Source organism: Pongo abelii, chromosome 14, assembly GCF_028885655.2.
Source record: "Pongo abelii isolate AG06213 chromosome 14, NHGRI_mPonAbe1-v2.0_pri, whole genome shotgun sequence".
Lineage (NCBI taxonomy): Eukaryota > Metazoa > Chordata > Mammalia > Primates > Hominidae > Pongo > Pongo abelii.
In genome coordinates this window covers 82,855,806-82,873,704 of record NC_071999.2, presented here as the reverse complement: position 1 = coordinate 82,873,704, position 17,899 = coordinate 82,855,806, and the positions used below count along the sequence as shown (strand labels likewise).

The window sequence follows — 17,899 nt, the reverse complement described above, 5'->3', positions numbered from 1 at the left end:
AAGAAAAATACCAGTAAAAAAAAGGAGAAATTAAAGATATAGATGACAAGGCTGAAGACTGAAAAACAGGAGGAGGAAATGGAATTAAGGGCACCTTGGAGAGCTTGCTTCTGTAAAAGAGAGGGGAATATGCATGGCAGTAGTTATGTTTTGGAGGAGGGAGGGACGAAGGGAAGAGGTTGAGGGAGACTACAAGTTCCCTTAAAATAGAAGATACGAAAACCATCAGTTCAGAATGAAAAGAATGAGTTAAGTTAGGGGGTTGAGAAATGCAATGGATATTTGGAATATTGTTTGAAGGATTACTGGGCCACTAAAGACTCAATTAGACCACTGTATAGACCCAACTGGAATCCCCTGCCTAGTTCTTTATTGCCCTAAGTGTCCGGAATTAAAAGAGCCAAGAAAGAGCCAAGAAAGCAAATTATAGTACTAGTTGCTAAGCTGCTGTGACAGAAATAGCAATTAAGATCATCAGCTCTGGGAATGTGGACTCAGACCTAATTTGGAAATGGGAAAGGACAAATGGAAGGTCCAAGGGATTTAGAAGATCTAATAAAATCCTAGAACAATATAGTGAATGCACTATAGTTAAAGAGTTGGAAAAATGCAGGCAATAAAGTAGAATATTTGTATTTGATATCATAGGTAGGGCACTTTAACGAATGAGATGCTCTATTACATTGCCATGGGAGGGTGGCTGAAGTGCAGTGCACATGGAAGTCACTACAAGTGCCTAAGTCTAGGAACTAAGAAGCTAGGCAGGTGGAAGATCATCTGCGTGGACTTGAAGACACACAGATGATGTGACTCACAAAGTTAAAGATAAAAACAGGCTGGGCAGGGTGGCTCACACCTATTATCCCAGCACTTTGGGAGGCTAAGGCGGGTGGATCACAAGGTTAGGAGTTCAAGATGGTGAAACCCTGTCTCTACTAAAAATACAAAAATTAGCCAGGCATGGTGGTGGGCGCCTGTAGTCCCAGCTACTCAGGAGGCTGAGGCAGAGAATTGCTTGAACCCAGGAGGCGGAGGCTGCAGTGAGCTGAGATCGCACCACTGCACTCCAGCCTGGGTGACAGAGCGAGACTCCATCTCAAAAAAAAAAAAAAAAAAAGATAAAAACAATGTGTTTACCATTGGAGGAAGGGGTCCATAAGACACAATTTAAAGTCATGCGGGGATGGGAATAGTTTGAATCAGGAAGAAACGGAGCAGTTTGGTATAAAAATGAAAGAACAGGTAGATGACATAAGGATTTATGTTTTGGGTGGTGATCAAAGATGACAGAGGGGGTACAGTATGGCAAAATTAACTAGCGTAGGGCTCTAAACAGATCTGGGATAAAGTTACTTCAGTACAGGTATTAACTGAGGACTCATACAGAGTCAGAGGCCTGGCATAGGCAGGGACAGGCATGATTTTCTGTAGGGACTAGGGCAGACCCCTTACCCAGTCAGTACATTTTTTTTATGAGTATCTGACTGTGCAGGGTTAAACATGATAGGACATAGAATAATGATTCCCTCTCATCTTCTCAAGGAAATAACACACCTAAATAGTTGCATCTTGCTACCTCTTCTTTTGTATGTCTTATGCATTTACTGCTGGGAAAACTATCTTTCTCCCTTCTTACTTCAGTTCATTTAAAGTAAATGAACTTTAATCATGGCTGTTAATTGTAAAACATGACTCAATAAAAAAATGAAACCTGGGAGATATGAAATCAAATTAGAAGTATTCAAACACCAATGCTGCTAACTTAAAAAGAAGTGAAAGTTCTGAAAAGTTGCCTTCAGCACTGTTTACGTCTCTCTTTTCAACCTTTTCTAGTTAAAACAATTTTGTATTGACATCAATGTGTGCACCTTATTTGGATCCCAACTCAAACAAACTATACAGAGAGGAGTGGGGGCAGAGATTGGAAGTTTGAACACTGACTGAATGTTGGATGAATTATTTTTAAAAATAAGATTACTATAATTACCCATTTTAGATAATCCTTAAAGTGATCTTGTCACGCTGTTTTGTTTATTTACTCATGTTTTAGAATTCGTGTATTCATCGTAAGTATGAACTTTAGCTCAATTTTGATCTATCAGTCGTTCTATTTAAACACCATATTTGACTGAATAATATTCATATCCTAATTTAGTTCACAGTGACTTTAACTGTTTTAGCACTTTAGTAATGCTCTAGTTTAGAGACAGAATAGCATTAGACATTCATATTATGACTATCGTTTCCAAAATAATTTTTAAGTCAATGGCAAAGATAGAGCTAAATAGAGAAGGGTTCAGATCCTCTGTGAGGCATTCATATCAATTATGTAGAACTTTTTGCCCTTTTTAGAACACTCTTTTCCTTTTAGTTTGTTTTTTTGTTTTGTTATTTTTGTTGTTTGTTTGTTTTTGATTTTGTTTTGTTTTTTGTTTGTTTGTTTTTGATTTTGTTTTGTTTTTTGTTTGTTTGTTTGTTTGTTTTTACAGCACCTTGCCCTGCCACCCAAGCTGGAGTTCAGTGACACGATCTTGGCTCACTGCAACCTCCACCTCCCAGGTTCAAGTGATTCTCATGTCTCAGCCTCCTGAGTAGCTGGTATTACAGGCATACACCACCACACCCAGCTAATTTTTGTATTTTCAGTAGAGACGGGCAGGGTTTTACCATGTTGGCCAGGCTGCTCTAGAACCCCTGGCCTCAAGTGATCCACCTACCTTGGCCTTCCACAGTGCTGGGATTACAGACTGGGATTAAAGACGTGAGCCACTGCACCCGGCTGAGAACATGCTTTCCAATTTTGTATCTTAAAGAGTCTTTGTTTTGTTGTCTAATTTATCTAGAATGGTTTCACTTCCATTTTTTTCTAATCTTAAGTTGTCCAGACTCAAAAATTGGTTGGTGATCTTCTCTTTATTTCCCAATTTTGCTATAGTCATTAATTTATTAATTGCTCGTTTAGTAAATATTTGAGTTCTTATTCGTAGAATTCTTATTTGCATTCTTGTTAGTAATAAATGCTAAGCTGGAAAGTAGGCATTGGGTGGAGATGCAGAGGGGAGGGATACAGAGTAAATAAGATGGGGTGAAGTTCTGATCCTTGGAGTACTCACCATGTAATGTGGTAGACATACCATATTCACATAATTAAATTGCATTGTGATAAGTTGTGGAATGGCTTCACTTAAGTGACATTTGAGGAGGTCTTGAAGAAAAGTTGCCAGGAAACAGTAAAGGAATTTCTAGACAGAGAATCAATGTTCAGAGTTATGGGGACATGCTATGTATGTGAAATGATGAATAGTTGATACAGGTAAAGCAGAGAATTGAGGGTGGAAAACAGATATGTACTGGGGAGAATAGCTTTCTCTCTTCCTTCTCAGGCAGCACTTAATCTGTAGAAGTAGAAAAGGCTTACTTCTTTCTCCAGCTACCCATAATATTTGTTTTTGTTGCCTTCAGCCCATTTGTGTTTATGTACCTCTTATTTCTGTTTTTAAGCTCCTTAAGGATAAGGACTCATTCAGGATCCCTTCTTACTCACATTTGTTTCTTCCTAAGCATTAAAAATTACACTTTGCTTATAGTAGGTTTTCGCAGTTTGTTAATGCTTTACACATTTGTGGATGCTTAATTTTAGTTCTTTGCATTTGATATGATCATTCTGTTTAAAATAATTTCTAACATATATATGCTCCTTGCCTTAATTATCTCATTTAATCCTCATTGTGACCCTGTGATGTTAAGCATATTATAATTCTCATTTTTGCAATGAATAAAGATAGCCACTCACCCAGGATCACAAGTAGAAAGTAGTGGAGCTGGTATTGGAACACCAGTTGATATGATTCCAGAGCCCATGCATTTATGTTCAGTATGCATGGGAATCTAGTGGAGAGATAAGGATAAATATAGTTATAAAAGGATGAAGCAACTATAGCTGTAATAATCCTATTACTTTGACTAGAACTGCCAAACTACAGAAAGATAAATACTTATAACCTTAATGGTTGAATGAGGATGAATACCATGATATGTATTGAAGATGACATGAGTTATTCTTGATGGCATACGTGGGGAACATTGATTGATTTTAAATTAAAATTCTAAAGATGTGGAATCTACAAAATGTGAGCTAGTAGAATGTTTCAAATTTCAGGGACAATGCAAGTGAAAAGATGAAAAGAGAATTTATTATGCACCTACCATGGAAAACATTAGACTCTCTGGAATCACGAGCTTAATTTTTTGGAAAACAAGTGTACTTCTATGATAGGAGATGTTAATGGTTTGAAACTTACACACCCAATTCTTTGGGTACTCTGTCAAAAATGAGATCTTTTAATTAACATTGTGAGGGGAGTTGAGTGGAAGAGAAAGTTTATATCAAGGAAAGTAGATGATAGACAAATGGAAGTATTCTAAGGTATCTTTATAGTTCCCATATAATCTGAATTCTTACAGAATTGAGTTTCTGTATATCTCCATGCATTTATACAGATTACTTCTTACTTTAGACTGATGGGTGTTCACATTTAGAAAGTATACTGATTTTCCAAATTTTGGGACCTGAAAGATTTGAAGTAGAGTTGAAGAGAAAGTATCATTTGTTAATCTTGTTTGTATAGCATCACCTGGGTTAATTGATAAAATTGGCAAATGTTTCGTGCATTTTAAATCCAATTTCATTCCTTTTTACCTAATAACATTAAATCCAATTTCATTCCTTTTTACCTAATAACACTTAGCAGTCACAGCTTTAACATACCCCGGATTTCCTGATTTTGTTAATAGCTTTGTGTGTATGTGTATACATAACCTGTGTTTTAATCTTAATAATATTAACTTAATACAACATTAGTAAATGTACTGTTCTTATATGGTTAAGAACAGCTTTATTTCATTCTTTAGCTTAGTGTTAAAGTTTCGTAAACAGAATGAGATTAAAACAGTTAAATTAAGACTGTAATAATTAGTATATATGCTATTCTTAATTTTCTTGAGTTATTTTATCATTTTGCTTTAACAATGGCAATTCTTAGCTTTGTGCTTATCTAACACAAGGAAAGATTTTTTTCTTTTTTTTGCATGAGCATTTGGCATGGTTGGTCACATATTTTCACTGTGATAATTATTCACTTGTTGGTCTCTTTCCTATGCCTTGAAAGATTATCAGCTTAGAGTTGCAATTTGGTGTTCATTAATTTAGTTAGGTTCACAGTATGCTTTAATTTTCTAATTTTCTTTACAGAACTTTTCTGCCTTTAAAATAGTATTTGAGAATAAAATGTTATTTTATATATATATGTGTGTTTGTATATACACATGCACACACAAGCTGTGCTCATAATAATCTGTGAAATTATACTATATGAAAGCTAACATATTTTAATAGTGAGAAATTGGGGCTTTGGAGAAATTAACATTTTCATGAATGGTCATATCTTTAGACTAAAACATTTCTGAATTTCCAAAGAACACTATTCGTGTGTGTGTGTGTGTGTGTGTGTGTGTGTGTGTGTGTGTGTGTGTGTGTGATGAAGTCTTCTTGTTGCCCAAGCTGGACTTGAACTTCTGGGCTCAAGGAGTCCTGCCTTCTCAGCTTCCCATGTAGCTGTGACTACAGGCATGTACTACCATGTCCAGCTATATTTTTAAATTATTTTGTAGAGATGAGGTCTCTCTATCTTACCCAGGCTGGTCTCGAACTCCTGGATTCAAGCAATCTTCCTGTCTCAGCCTTCTGAATAGCTACGAGTATAGGTATGCACTACTGCACCCAGCTATTCAAGTGTATTTTATTTTTAAACTCCAGCTTTCTGTTCTTCAAATTTCTGCTTCTTGATAAATGCAGTTTTACTAGGACATTACATTTTGAAAATAATCTTAGGGTAAACCAGTGTGAATGAAGAATTTTCTACAACTGCAGAACAAAAGCAAAAAAGTATAAAGTTTCAATTTACACAGAAACATATACAGAATTGATTTTATTGGCAATTTATTACCACAGTTAGCAGTTAACATCATTTTAAAATATCATTGTACATGCTGTTGACTGAGAAAGCAGTTATGTTTGCACATTGACTTAAAAGAGAGACATAAGCTTTAAATATTGTCAACCAGTCACCACATTGCTTCTTTATCACTAACTTTACCTGCGTTACTTTTAACAGTTGCCTTTCACGTTATTTTAATACTAGAGTAATTTATGCTAAAAAATAGAATATGCTAAAAAAAAAGTGATATTGTTTTATGTCAGAAAGTCTGTCCCACTATGCTTTGTAAGGGAGAAAAACCCATTGACCGAGTACTCTACAAATTCTTATATATGTGGATGAACCAGTAGAGACATTTTTCCCCTAAAACATAGCACTTCAAGATGCTCTGCAATATGTTTTTCACTTTACCTAAAGAGAAAGGACCTTATTCACTATCCGCTTTTAATTAGGGGGCAGTTGGCTTTGGTTTTGGTTTACATTTATTTGTAGACATATTATTAGGCACTTTTTTTAGGGTTTTATATGTCTTACATTTATGAATTAGCATATATTTATGTACATGGGTGTGTACCCACATTCATCCATATATATATGGATATGGAAAATATAGAACTAGAGACAGTAAATAAAGTTTCATTATCTAAAATGACATAATTGATAGCGAATTTTGATGTTTCTTTTTTGTTGAAGTCTTAGTTGATCTTTTTTATTAACATTTTGAATGTCCTCTTTTTTGGTTCAAAATAACCTTTTATCATAATATTTACATAAGCAATAAAATTGTGCAATTGCTACTCACTGGAAAGATTTTAATTTCAGATCAGATAAATATAGATTGATAGCATGAGATAACTACGAAAATGTATATCATTTAAATTATCAGTAAAACATTTTGTGAAAATGTTGATTTTTCTAGGATAACATTTCTGTGAATTGATTGTTCCTTAACAAAACATTTTTAGACTTTAACTTAGAGATCCTAAATGTTCTACATTTCCTAAACTTTGAGATGGAGAAAAATAGGCCTGTCTTTTGATAAAATTGATTAAATTTTTATCTTTTGATAAAAAATTGATTGTATGTATTATGTTTTTCTTATCAAACTTGTTAGTAGCATTCAGAAACATTTCCAGATGATTTTTTTCCTACTTATAGAGGGAAGGAAAATTGAAAAAATGACTCATACTTTTTATTTTTTACTTTTTTATTTTTTATTTTTATTTTTGTACTTCAAAAAGTAATAAGTTCACGTAAACTACATGCCATTATTATTCATAATGATAATTGCATTTTCTATACATCGATATCATTTCCATTTTTATTATAAAACAGCAGACTGGTTTCTGTCATAAAACAAATCTGGCTTGTATTAGAACAAATACGTCCTCATTTAAAGAATTTTAAGGTTTCTTTCTTGCATTGAGTATCTTAAGCTTTGTAACAACGTCTGGCTCTTAATTTTAGTAAATGGCATGACACACTATATCCACGGAGAGCTTCTGACAAAAACTTACTTATCAGACAGAATTTCTTCGGTGTGTTGTTTACTCAGATGGCTTCAGTTTCTCTTTAGTAAAATCATATTTCCATGTTGGTGCTAGAGTACAGAAAAATGTTACTGTGCACGCATCTTCTGCAGATGATATCCTGTTCCCTTTCTTTGTTGATATTTTTCTTTCTTAAACTTTGTTGCTCAGAATATCTTTAATGCTAGCCAAGGAGTCAGGGATTTGGACGTATTTTCATGGACTTCCAAAGCTTTTTTCCCCCAGGTGAGTTAACTGTAAGGAACAATAATATTTTATTCAGGTATTTCAGCATGTATAACAAATTTTGTGTCTTTAAAACCTTTACTGAAGATTAATAAAACCTTTTAACCAAAAAAAATCTATATGAAGTGCTGCAATTGAGTTTTCTCGCTCCTGCCAAAAAGAATGTATTATTAGTTTAAGTGATACTTCCACATGACTTCAAATTTGCTATATTTAGTTTTATGACTAGCTTTTCCAATGACTATATCTAAGATTAGTGTTTTCACAACTAACTTATTTAGGTGACAGTGTCCTGGCCTTATGGCTCTTTTATTTTTTCTACTGCCAACTCTTTCACATTCCCTCTTTGAATGTTCATCTGAGAATGGGATGGGACTGGAGGGAGAAAATAATAATATTGAAATTCATGAATTTAATATGCTGGTACCTGGGTCTTACATTTCTGTATTGAATAAAACATGTATTTTACTATTGCTTGAGCATGATAGGCACAGTTCTATGACTTTATGTCTGTCAGTTTTTTATACTGTTTAGCACAAGAATTGGATAAACTTTGTTTTATACTTATTAATATAGTTTTATTACCTTTTCAATAAAATATTATTTTAAATTTTTAACAAGTTTTCATAATTGCCTTTCAGTGACTAGTTTGCAATTATAATTAGTTGTGCCAAGGCTTAACTCCCAGTGTTACCCTGAATGATCAAAAGTTAGAATTATTGTTATAATTAATTAAATGCACTGGGAATATTATTAAATACCAGTGAAATTGGGTTTTTTTGCTAAATCTATGGATATTTGCTTTTTTATGTTGCCATGTAATTTTTAAGAATCATTTGTGAGTAGGATTAAAACTTGCCTCTTCTAACTATGAAATGGCATGATGTATTTATTTATTGACCATTTACAGACATTTTTAAATGTTTACAGAAAATCTTGTGAGTGTAATAGCAAGTACTGTGTAAAGTTTAGACCTGTGTTACTCTCAATCTTTATCTTGAGTGCACTCTGTGTATTCATGTAGGTTTGCATATATATAAATTTTTACAAATATATATGATGAGTATATAAAATGCGTATTTTACATTTATTTTCCGTTGTAAATCTAAGCTTTTTGAGTGTTTAAAATTCTCATTTCCATTATATTTCCAATATGTGACAAAAGAATATTGGTAAATAAAATATAATTACAGTAAACGTAAATTAATTTTTCTTAGTACATATTTGTGTAAGTAAAAATTGGTTATTCATCACTACAGTGAGATTCACAAAATATTATGTGAAAGTTAGTGGTGACTTTAACATTTTCCCTGACCAGTCATGTGTGGAATTAACAAAGTAGCAGGTATACAGAATTCTTGAATCCACATATTTTTAAACCTGAGGATTCTATTTTTAATATTCTACTGTGTTACTATGTATATGAACATGTATACATATCTCTTCATTATGAGGCTACTGGTAGGGATAGAACTATTTAATACAATTTTATCTTGCATAATGTTAGTTTTTAAATTTTTATTCTATTTATAACATTATTAAATATCAGTTTTAACCTAATGTTTGCATGTGTGTCTCTTTATGGTTATCTATTACTCTATCTGAATATGAAATAAATTATAGAGTTCATATTACTGTATGTAAAAATGCAGTTTTAAATCTCTTTTAAAGGAGTAATGATGGCAATGAGAACACCCAGTGTGGACCCTTTATTTACATTTAGTTGGGAAAAAGAGAAAATATGGAAAGGTTATTATTTCTCTTTATTACATTCACATAGGAAACAATTTTATCACAGCATTACAATTTAACAGAAAATTTAGGGAAGGTTCTTTCATTTTAGAAGTGACTCTTTTCAATAATATAAATTTATGTTATATTTACTTAAATCCATGTTTAATTTCTCCTTTCTACTAAAAATATAGTCTGTTTTTCTGTTGCTAGCATTAATATATCAGTGCATAGTAATGGCTTAACAAATCTAGCAAGACATTTTTATTTGTACAATATTAGAAAGTATAAGTTGTTAAAATATTGTAAGCATCATTATTTCATTCATAACTAACAAATAGCAAGATATAGCTATATTTTTAATGCATATTTTTCATCATCTCTGCTTATGGATCAGTTTTCAGATTCTTCATACCTGTTTTCTCTATTTATAAATAATTATTTCAACATGGGAAGAAATGAATATTTAGACTTTTTTTGACCCATAACAATATACAGTAATGCAGTAATAATGATTCAAAATTATTCCCTTGTGGTTCACATAGTATAGAATTTTTATTTTTCCTACTGTTAAATTTAAATATTGCATTAAAGATAAAAGTAAAATCAAGGATGATTATATTTGTCAAATTGTGGTGGGCAGAAGCCAGAGGTCGACTGGTTTCCTGCTATATTTTCTTGCCTTCAACTTTATTTTAAATAGCATTGTTGAAAAACTGAGATTCTTTAGTGCTAATGACTAATTCTTCAGTTATCTTTAGTTATGTGTTTTTTTTTATATTGACAGTACTGTAGACTTGCTATAAAAGCTATTAATAGGAAGGCTTTGAAAGTGATAATAGATTGTATTTTATTTTTCTTTCCTATTCAAATTTTCAGGAATCTAAAACTAATACTGATGACTTTTTCAAAGACATAAACTCCTGCTGCCCACAGGAAGCAACAATGCAAGAACAAGATATGCCATTCTTGCGAGGAGGGCCAGGCATGTACAAGGTAGTGAAGACGGGACCTTCAGGTCACAACATCAGAAGCTGCCCTAACCTTAGAGGTATCCCAATTGGAATGTTAGTTCTGGGAAACAGAGTCAAAGCAGTGGGAGAGGTATGGATTCTTGTAGCTTCATGACTTCTAAGATACTCATTTTTAATGTAATACAACCAAAGCATCTCTTCTAAAGGTTGCCATTTCTACCACAGGTTTTTCAATGTTAATGTATTTTATCTTTACTTGTATTGCAAATACATAATTTTTCTGTGCTTCTGTCTAATGATTTGCATAATTATCCTTGTGTAAACAATATCTTAACAAATGATTTGTATTGTGTATATAAATGTTTGGTATTTGCACATATTTTTTCATTATTACAAATGTACTATACCATCATGGATTATCATCACTTAAAATATTCTATGTGATCGGTATGGAGATGTGATCATATGCAAAAGGTTTCATTTCTTTGTTCCCATTCGTAGGTCTCACTGAAGTCCTGAGCAAATAAAATTACACTTTAGGCTACTGTGGCATTTGCCTCAGCTGATAAGCTTGAAGATGTAGTGTGTCATGCTATTTCTCAGTAAGGGTCATTTTCAAATTACACTATGGATACTCTCAACCTAAGTAATAGCAAGTCGGCTGTGTTAGGACATTTTAGATGCAGAAAAAAGAAAATGAGCCGTGTGTTTTTGGGTAATTCTTAAAATTATTTAGGGGTTATCTTTGTGCTTTGGAAGTTATTATTTTAACCAAATTCATAAATAAGCAGTATTTTACAGAACTTTTTATTGACTTCTGTCTTACCTCAGGCTGTGGCCTTAATTTCAGAAACTAATTTCTTAGTAGAAATGTATTGGAATGATTACACTATTCAGACATGTAAGCTTTTTACTGGTTTTCAGACTGAGTTCCCTGAAAGAATCAAGCCAATCAATCATGCTTTTTGTTATGTACCAGGTAACCAATTCTGAAGGGACATGGGTGCAACTGGATCAGAACAGCATGGTAGAGTTCTGTGAGAGTGATGAAGGAGAGGCATGGTCCTTAGCTAGAGACAGAGGCGGAAACCAGTACCTCCGACATGAAGATGGCAAGTTGGCTTAAATTTGTGATTTATTCCAATTAAGCTTTCAAATACAGAAGTTTAATGCCTATTGTATTGCTTTTGTTTTAAAGAGTTTTTTGTGTGTTTGTTTTTTAAAAAGAAAAACTAAAAGTTAAAAAATCTTGCAACTGTTAAAATTGGTTTGTAAAATACGTGAGTACTTAATGCACATTAAAGAAGAAAATTAAAAGAAAATTCAAAACATGTAGACCCATCTTTATAAAACAGGCTTTTTATTTCATTAATATAAATTTCTATACCTCTTTCTTCCGTACCAGTCCAGGACTGAACATTTTATCCCTTCTATAATAAAATGAAAGTTCAGTATTCCAACTACCAATCTCAGTACTTCTCCCAGGCAACTTCATTTGATTGCATTTTGTCTTAGGGAAAGAGCATTGAATAAATGCATAGTGTCTTTAGGGTTTCCTGTTGTTAGATTTTCAACTTTAAATTTTATTTTACCTTTTTCAACATTGATCTCACTTAATAAAATATATTCCTTTTTGTCTCCCTCTCTTTGATATCTTGGTGACAAAAATTTGTTCTTCGAAGTTGAAACCACATTATCCCTTGTGTGATGCTTTAACTCATCACAACAGAGCCAAGAATTTCTTGTGTTCCTAAAGAATTGTGCTCACCACTAGAACAATAGTGTCATAGTGAAGTTCATGTTTATTTCTTCATACCCAGTTATGAGTCCCTTGTGGACAGGCACATGGTTTTTATCTTTGCATTCCTAGTTCTGAAACAGTTTTGACACATACTAGTTGCTCATGAAGTTTTGTAATACAACTTGAATTATAAAAATAATAGCACATCAAAATAAGTATGTAAGCAAACATGGACTTGTCTGCCAAATCCCAAAATTTATAGGATGAAGTTAGATAAATAGGAGAACATGCATCTTTATTCAAAAGATAATAAATTTATAATACTTATTATTCTAAGAGGCAATATGTCCATAAATATGGATTCAAAAAAGGTTTGAAATTTGCAATAATGATGGAGTATCTCTGGAGATGTCTACCTTTTTCCCCCACAACACACCTTTGAGGTAGGTGATATAATCTTAAATTTATAGGTAGGAAACTCAAGCTCGTAGAATTTAAAATAATGTGTCTATGGTTGTACAGCTGGTGACATAGCAGATGTAAGACTTCAGCCAGAATCTTCATTCGTGTTTTAAATGCTGTACTCATTACACCATGCTGTACACATTGAGCACAACTTGAGAACCTACCTCCTCTCCTTGTTTTTCCCAGATAGACTTTTTTTAGTCTAAGATGATGTGGTCATAAAATAATGTCCTGAGACAGTAGAACTATTCATTTGAAAAAGATAAGGGTTCCGCTTGATGTAAATCAGACATTTACTAAATGACTTTTTCACTTACCATGTCCTTATTATATATTGCTGTATATTTACTACATATTCATAAATTTTTAAACATTTTTCTTTATATAGGAATATTCAGATATAAATGAAAATACCTAAGGGGAGATCAGCTTTATTTAAGATAAGTTAAATATGAGAACAGCTTAGGTGACTTCCAAAGGACTTTTCTAGCTTATTGCTTAATAATTTTTTAACTGGCAGTACAACAAAATATGTAAGAGTGGATTCTGAAGCAGGACTGCCAGGGTACTGATCCCAGCTGTACAACTTTTTACTCGTGTGACCTTGACCAAGTTAACCTAATATCTCTGTGCCTCAGTTTTCCCATTTATAAAACGACCTTATAAGTCATAACCACATAAATCTGATATGAAGACTAAATGAGCAAATAACAGATAAAGCTAATGGATGGTAAGTTAGGTCTTATTGTTAAAATGCAAAATGCCTTCCATGCTAAGGATCAAGTTTTAACCTGGGAAATTTTATTCTTATAAACTTAGAAGATAGAAGCTTCTTCCAAGATAAAATGCTTCTTAAATTAGAGTATCATTTAAAAGAAGTTGAAATTTTTCTCTGTAATCTGTTAATCAACTTTTACTCTTGATATATAGATACAGACACAAATAGATATTTGGTGATCATGTGAATCTTAATATTTTAATATAAAACCTGGAGTGATAAGGAAAGAAATGATATGAAGTTAGTGCCTTTAAATCACTAAGATTAGTTGATGTGCTGCCCAAATAGTCTGTTCATTGGTGATAATATTTAATATGGAAATACAAAGATTTGGCACTATGGTAGTTTATATGAAGTCGTGTGAGTAAAACAAAAGCTTTCCTCTTTGTAAAAATTCTCTATTGGTCTTTGAAATCTGTAGTAGGCAAAGTTACTGCTGTGTTAAAAACAGACTTCATTCTGGGTGCTAGACCATTCTTAGTCTAGAAGGGAAGCACTGCTATCTTTTCCGTTCAGTTTACTGTTCATGGGTGTTTTTCTGAAGAAACATTCTACTGCTGAAATATTGCATGCTGAAGAGTGTTGCCTAAGGGAAGTGCTGATTGGTTTTTTAAATCAAGTCTACAAATGCTGGTAAAGGGATAGATTATACAGTACCACTGGTACAGCAGAATTGCAATTTACAAGTTGGAAGGAAACACTCTACCACACCCTGTTTGTAGTTCCCTGTTCTGTTTAAAGGACTATTGACTTTTAGAAAATATATTTAAGATACTTAAAGATATTTTTAAAATAAGATATTTAAAAATATACTTGAGATATTTAATTTTTCATGATGTTATTTTAATGGAATAAATACCTTTTCCTCCTGATTTTACTTGACAGACTTTATTTTGCCTTTTTTGGCTGGCATTAATATGGATATTTAACTAAGGTATTGTTTTATATCAGACAGAATCTTGGACCCAGTTGATTGTTCATAGGGGATTAATTTAGTTTGCATATTTTATAGGTCACATCTTGCCATTTGTAAATGGATAAAACATTTGCCATTTTGTGCTTGAAATAAGAATTCTGATACATTTATAGACTCTGATTATGTAACATGGTTTATTATTATCCTTCTATTTGGGAAAAATATCTTTATGTAATAAAATAAGTTAAAAGTTAAGTTTTCCATAATTTTCACATTCATAACTTAGAACAGTTAACAAATGAAAATTCCTTTTGGTACTAGATACTTAGTTTTTTTCTCTATTCTAATACTAATATGCAAAATACTTTTATTTCTGGTTTATACGTTGTCCGTTTTGTTTTGCAAAATACTCTTGTATAAATTTGTTACAAATACAAAGAGTTCCTGGTCCAGAAATATTAGTATGCATTCAGTAATGTATCCTGCCACAATAAAAGTAAATTGGCTTCATAAGAGCATATCTCATTTCTAAATTTCACTCTGTATTTGATAAATAAAAACAAAGATTTGTCAGGTGCTTTGTTAATGTTAAGATGACCTGACTGGTATTTAAATTGATCAAATCTAGATGTGAGCTTATTTTAAGATCTCACCATCATAAAATCTTTTGCAATTTTCTCTCTTTGTTGTATGAATAGGGAATAGCATGTAAGAAACTAATGTTACAGCTATGGCTTTTGTTGTAGAACAAGTTCTTCTGGATCAGAATTCTCAAACTCCTCCTCCAAGCCCTTTCTCAGTGCAAGCTTTTAATAAAGGGGCAAGTTGCAGTGCCCAAGGATTTGATTATGGACTCGGAAATAACAAAGGTAGGTGTTTAAAAGTAAGTCTTTTACTTACCTAACTTCAATATTTTTTATTACCTTCTCTTTTATACACTTTTTATTTGTGTTCACCCAAAAATCTTTATTAAATTAAAATTTGTTCATGGAAAGCTAATACAAAATGTTTACGAAGGTGTTCTTTTCATATTGTTGGTTTTTTTTGTTTTTTGTTTTTTGTTTTTAACCAGTTTTGGCTTAAGTTTATGAGAGTGCTTGCTTATTTTTTTTCTATTTAAAAAACACTCATTTTGGTTTCATATCCTAAAGATTCTATTTCACTAAATCTAGTAAAATGTGATTTTTATCATCCACTTATTAGGACGGTAATGTTAATGAGAAATGAAGAACTTTCTCAAATGATCCATTTAAAATCAAACTATGACTTTTAAATAATATTTTTAAGTAATGTTACACGTGAGCTTTATAAAATTTATGTGGTTTAGAATTTCTAACCCAGTAATCTTAGTTAATTTAGAATTATGTGAAATGATATGTTTGGTTTTACTATCTATAATAAAACCAGAAAGTTGTAAAAAGAAGAAAACCCTAAGCCATATGAATATAAAATATATACAGCTGTTTTGGCTGCATTAATGGAAGAGACCAGCATCATGGACTGTCCAAACAATAGTTAATTTTGAAACAATTTATGCTGGAGGTTCATCAGAAATTGCATTTTTATGTGAATTCACACACTCTTGTTCTTTCCTATGTACCTGATCTAGACTCCTTCAAAATCAGCCCTATTGTCCACAGGTAACATACAGCTGGGTCATGAGTAAAAGGGAGCAGATAGCCTACGTGGAAATAATTTTACTTTAATTTTATTTAAATTAATTCACAGGACTTGATTCCAAGGGACAAATACAGTGTCATTATACCTGACTTGCAGAACAAGTGAAAAAATAAAACAGTGAACAAAATGTATAGGGAATATTCCGTTTAAAATAAAACTACTTCTATTGAATAGCTTCATTACTTTCCACAAAGTATTTTTATGAAGGAAACCTAGCCACAAGATTTTTTTTTACTCCCTTGGATTAGCCTGTCCCATAGGATTGGGTATTATCTGCTTGCTTACTTCGGGTACCTGATTTCCATTAATTTAAGCTAGATCTTTGTACTTACATAGTGTAAATGCTTGGGTGTTTTCTTTATGTCCCTTTCTCTTTACCTTTGTCAACTCTTAAAATCTCAGCATTTGCTTACTGCTACTATATCTCTATATAGTAATGTTTTAAAGCCTTGTTTAACACAAATTGTATGCTTTCAGTCTTTAAAATGTCTGTCATTGTACTGATAGCTATCACAGTAAATCAGTCTTTATAATTTATTAAAATATCATTAAAATAAATATAAATGTTTAAGAGATACAAACATTGCCGAGAAAATTTGTTATTATGTACAAATAATAAAGTATTACTTTTTTTAAACATGTGATTTTGTGCATATCATTCAAAAATAGCATGCAGCATGCCAGGCATAGTGGCTCATGCCTATAGTCCCAGCTACCTGGGAGGCTGAGGCAGCAGGATCACTTGAGGCCAGGAGTTTAAGGATGTAGTCTGCTATAGTTGTGCCTGTGAATAGCCACACGCTCCATCCTGGGCAACAGAACAGGATCCTGTTTCCTTAAAAAAATATTAATAATAAGCCTGCTCTTGTTAACAAGCTTTTAAAATATTTAGATGGAGCAAAGAAATAATAAGAAACTTAAACTTGATGAACTATATCTAACTTTATTATCTGTAACAGTAGTTCCCATTTTAACTCTTAATACTGTCCAAGATCAAAGAGCTTTTTTTGTAAGTTTTTTTTCCTTAAAACAGTATTTTAGAAAATTCTTCATGATCTCTAAATTTTTTCCTATAATCTACAGCATTCATTTATTATTTCAAAAAAAAGATATATGGCTCGTGTACAGGTCTTTCCACATAAATCTATCCCTTGTAGGTACTTCAGTTGAAATTTTCACATATGAAACTTTATTATATTTCAGAAATATGACTAGAAAGATACTATTTTCCAGTTTCTGTATCACTTAGTCTGGATGTAGTTCTCTCTCCCCACCTCCAGCCTCATTTAAACTATTTAATGTATACTCACAAATAAGGAGTTATTATCCATCAAATTATTTCATTATCTTAAAAAAAATTTTTGTAAAACCTTTTGGTACAAGGAAAAATGTTAGAATTGATATTTTAGATACTATTCAAATTAGGTAGCTCATAATCCTTTTTGTCATATAGGACTTACAGATTTTTAAATTATTCATCTAAGCAAAAGATTTCATGCTTTTAAAGTAGAATTTCTTTGGCAGTAACGACTTAAAAAAGAAAGTATTAATTTATAACTATAATGTAAACACATTGCTATGTTAATAACATACTTTGCCCCATTAATTCTGCTTGTTAAAGAAAAACTGTTAATTGCTTATTTTCTGCATGAAATATACTGCCGATGAGGCAGGGTGGTATTAGTCATTGTTGGGAACTATGGAGAAGGCATCATTTACTTAAATCTTCATTTATATATGTTCAATATTGAAGCAATTTATCACTGATTCTTCATAGAGTCTTCGTTCTCCCATACATAATGAGAGATGTTACATATGAATTTAAATGGATTTGTTTTTATAG

The 17,899-nt window shown here is 32.2% G+C and overlaps 1 protein-coding gene across 21 annotated transcripts in view; it reads left to right on the top strand.

Moving 5' to 3' along the window:
- Positions 1 to 17,899, top strand: part of MYCBP2 (MYC binding protein 2) — a 276,766-nt gene that overhangs the window by 184,161 nt on the left and 74,706 nt on the right. For 10 of the 21 annotated variants that reach the window (XM_054529141.2, XM_024230795.3, XM_054529143.2 and 7 more), the window contains 4 exons: positions 7,697 to 7,771; positions 10,382 to 10,606; positions 11,456 to 11,588; positions 15,123 to 15,245. In XM_054529141.2, coding sequence (XP_054385116.1) covers positions 7,697 to 7,771; positions 10,382 to 10,606; positions 11,456 to 11,588; positions 15,123 to 15,245 — 556 coding nt within the window. The remainder of the gene's footprint in view (positions 1 to 7,696; positions 7,772 to 10,381; positions 10,607 to 11,455; positions 11,589 to 15,122; positions 15,246 to 17,899) is intronic. The other 11 variants (XM_024230796.3, XM_054529144.2, XM_054529140.2 and 8 more) reach the window with 3 other exon arrangements.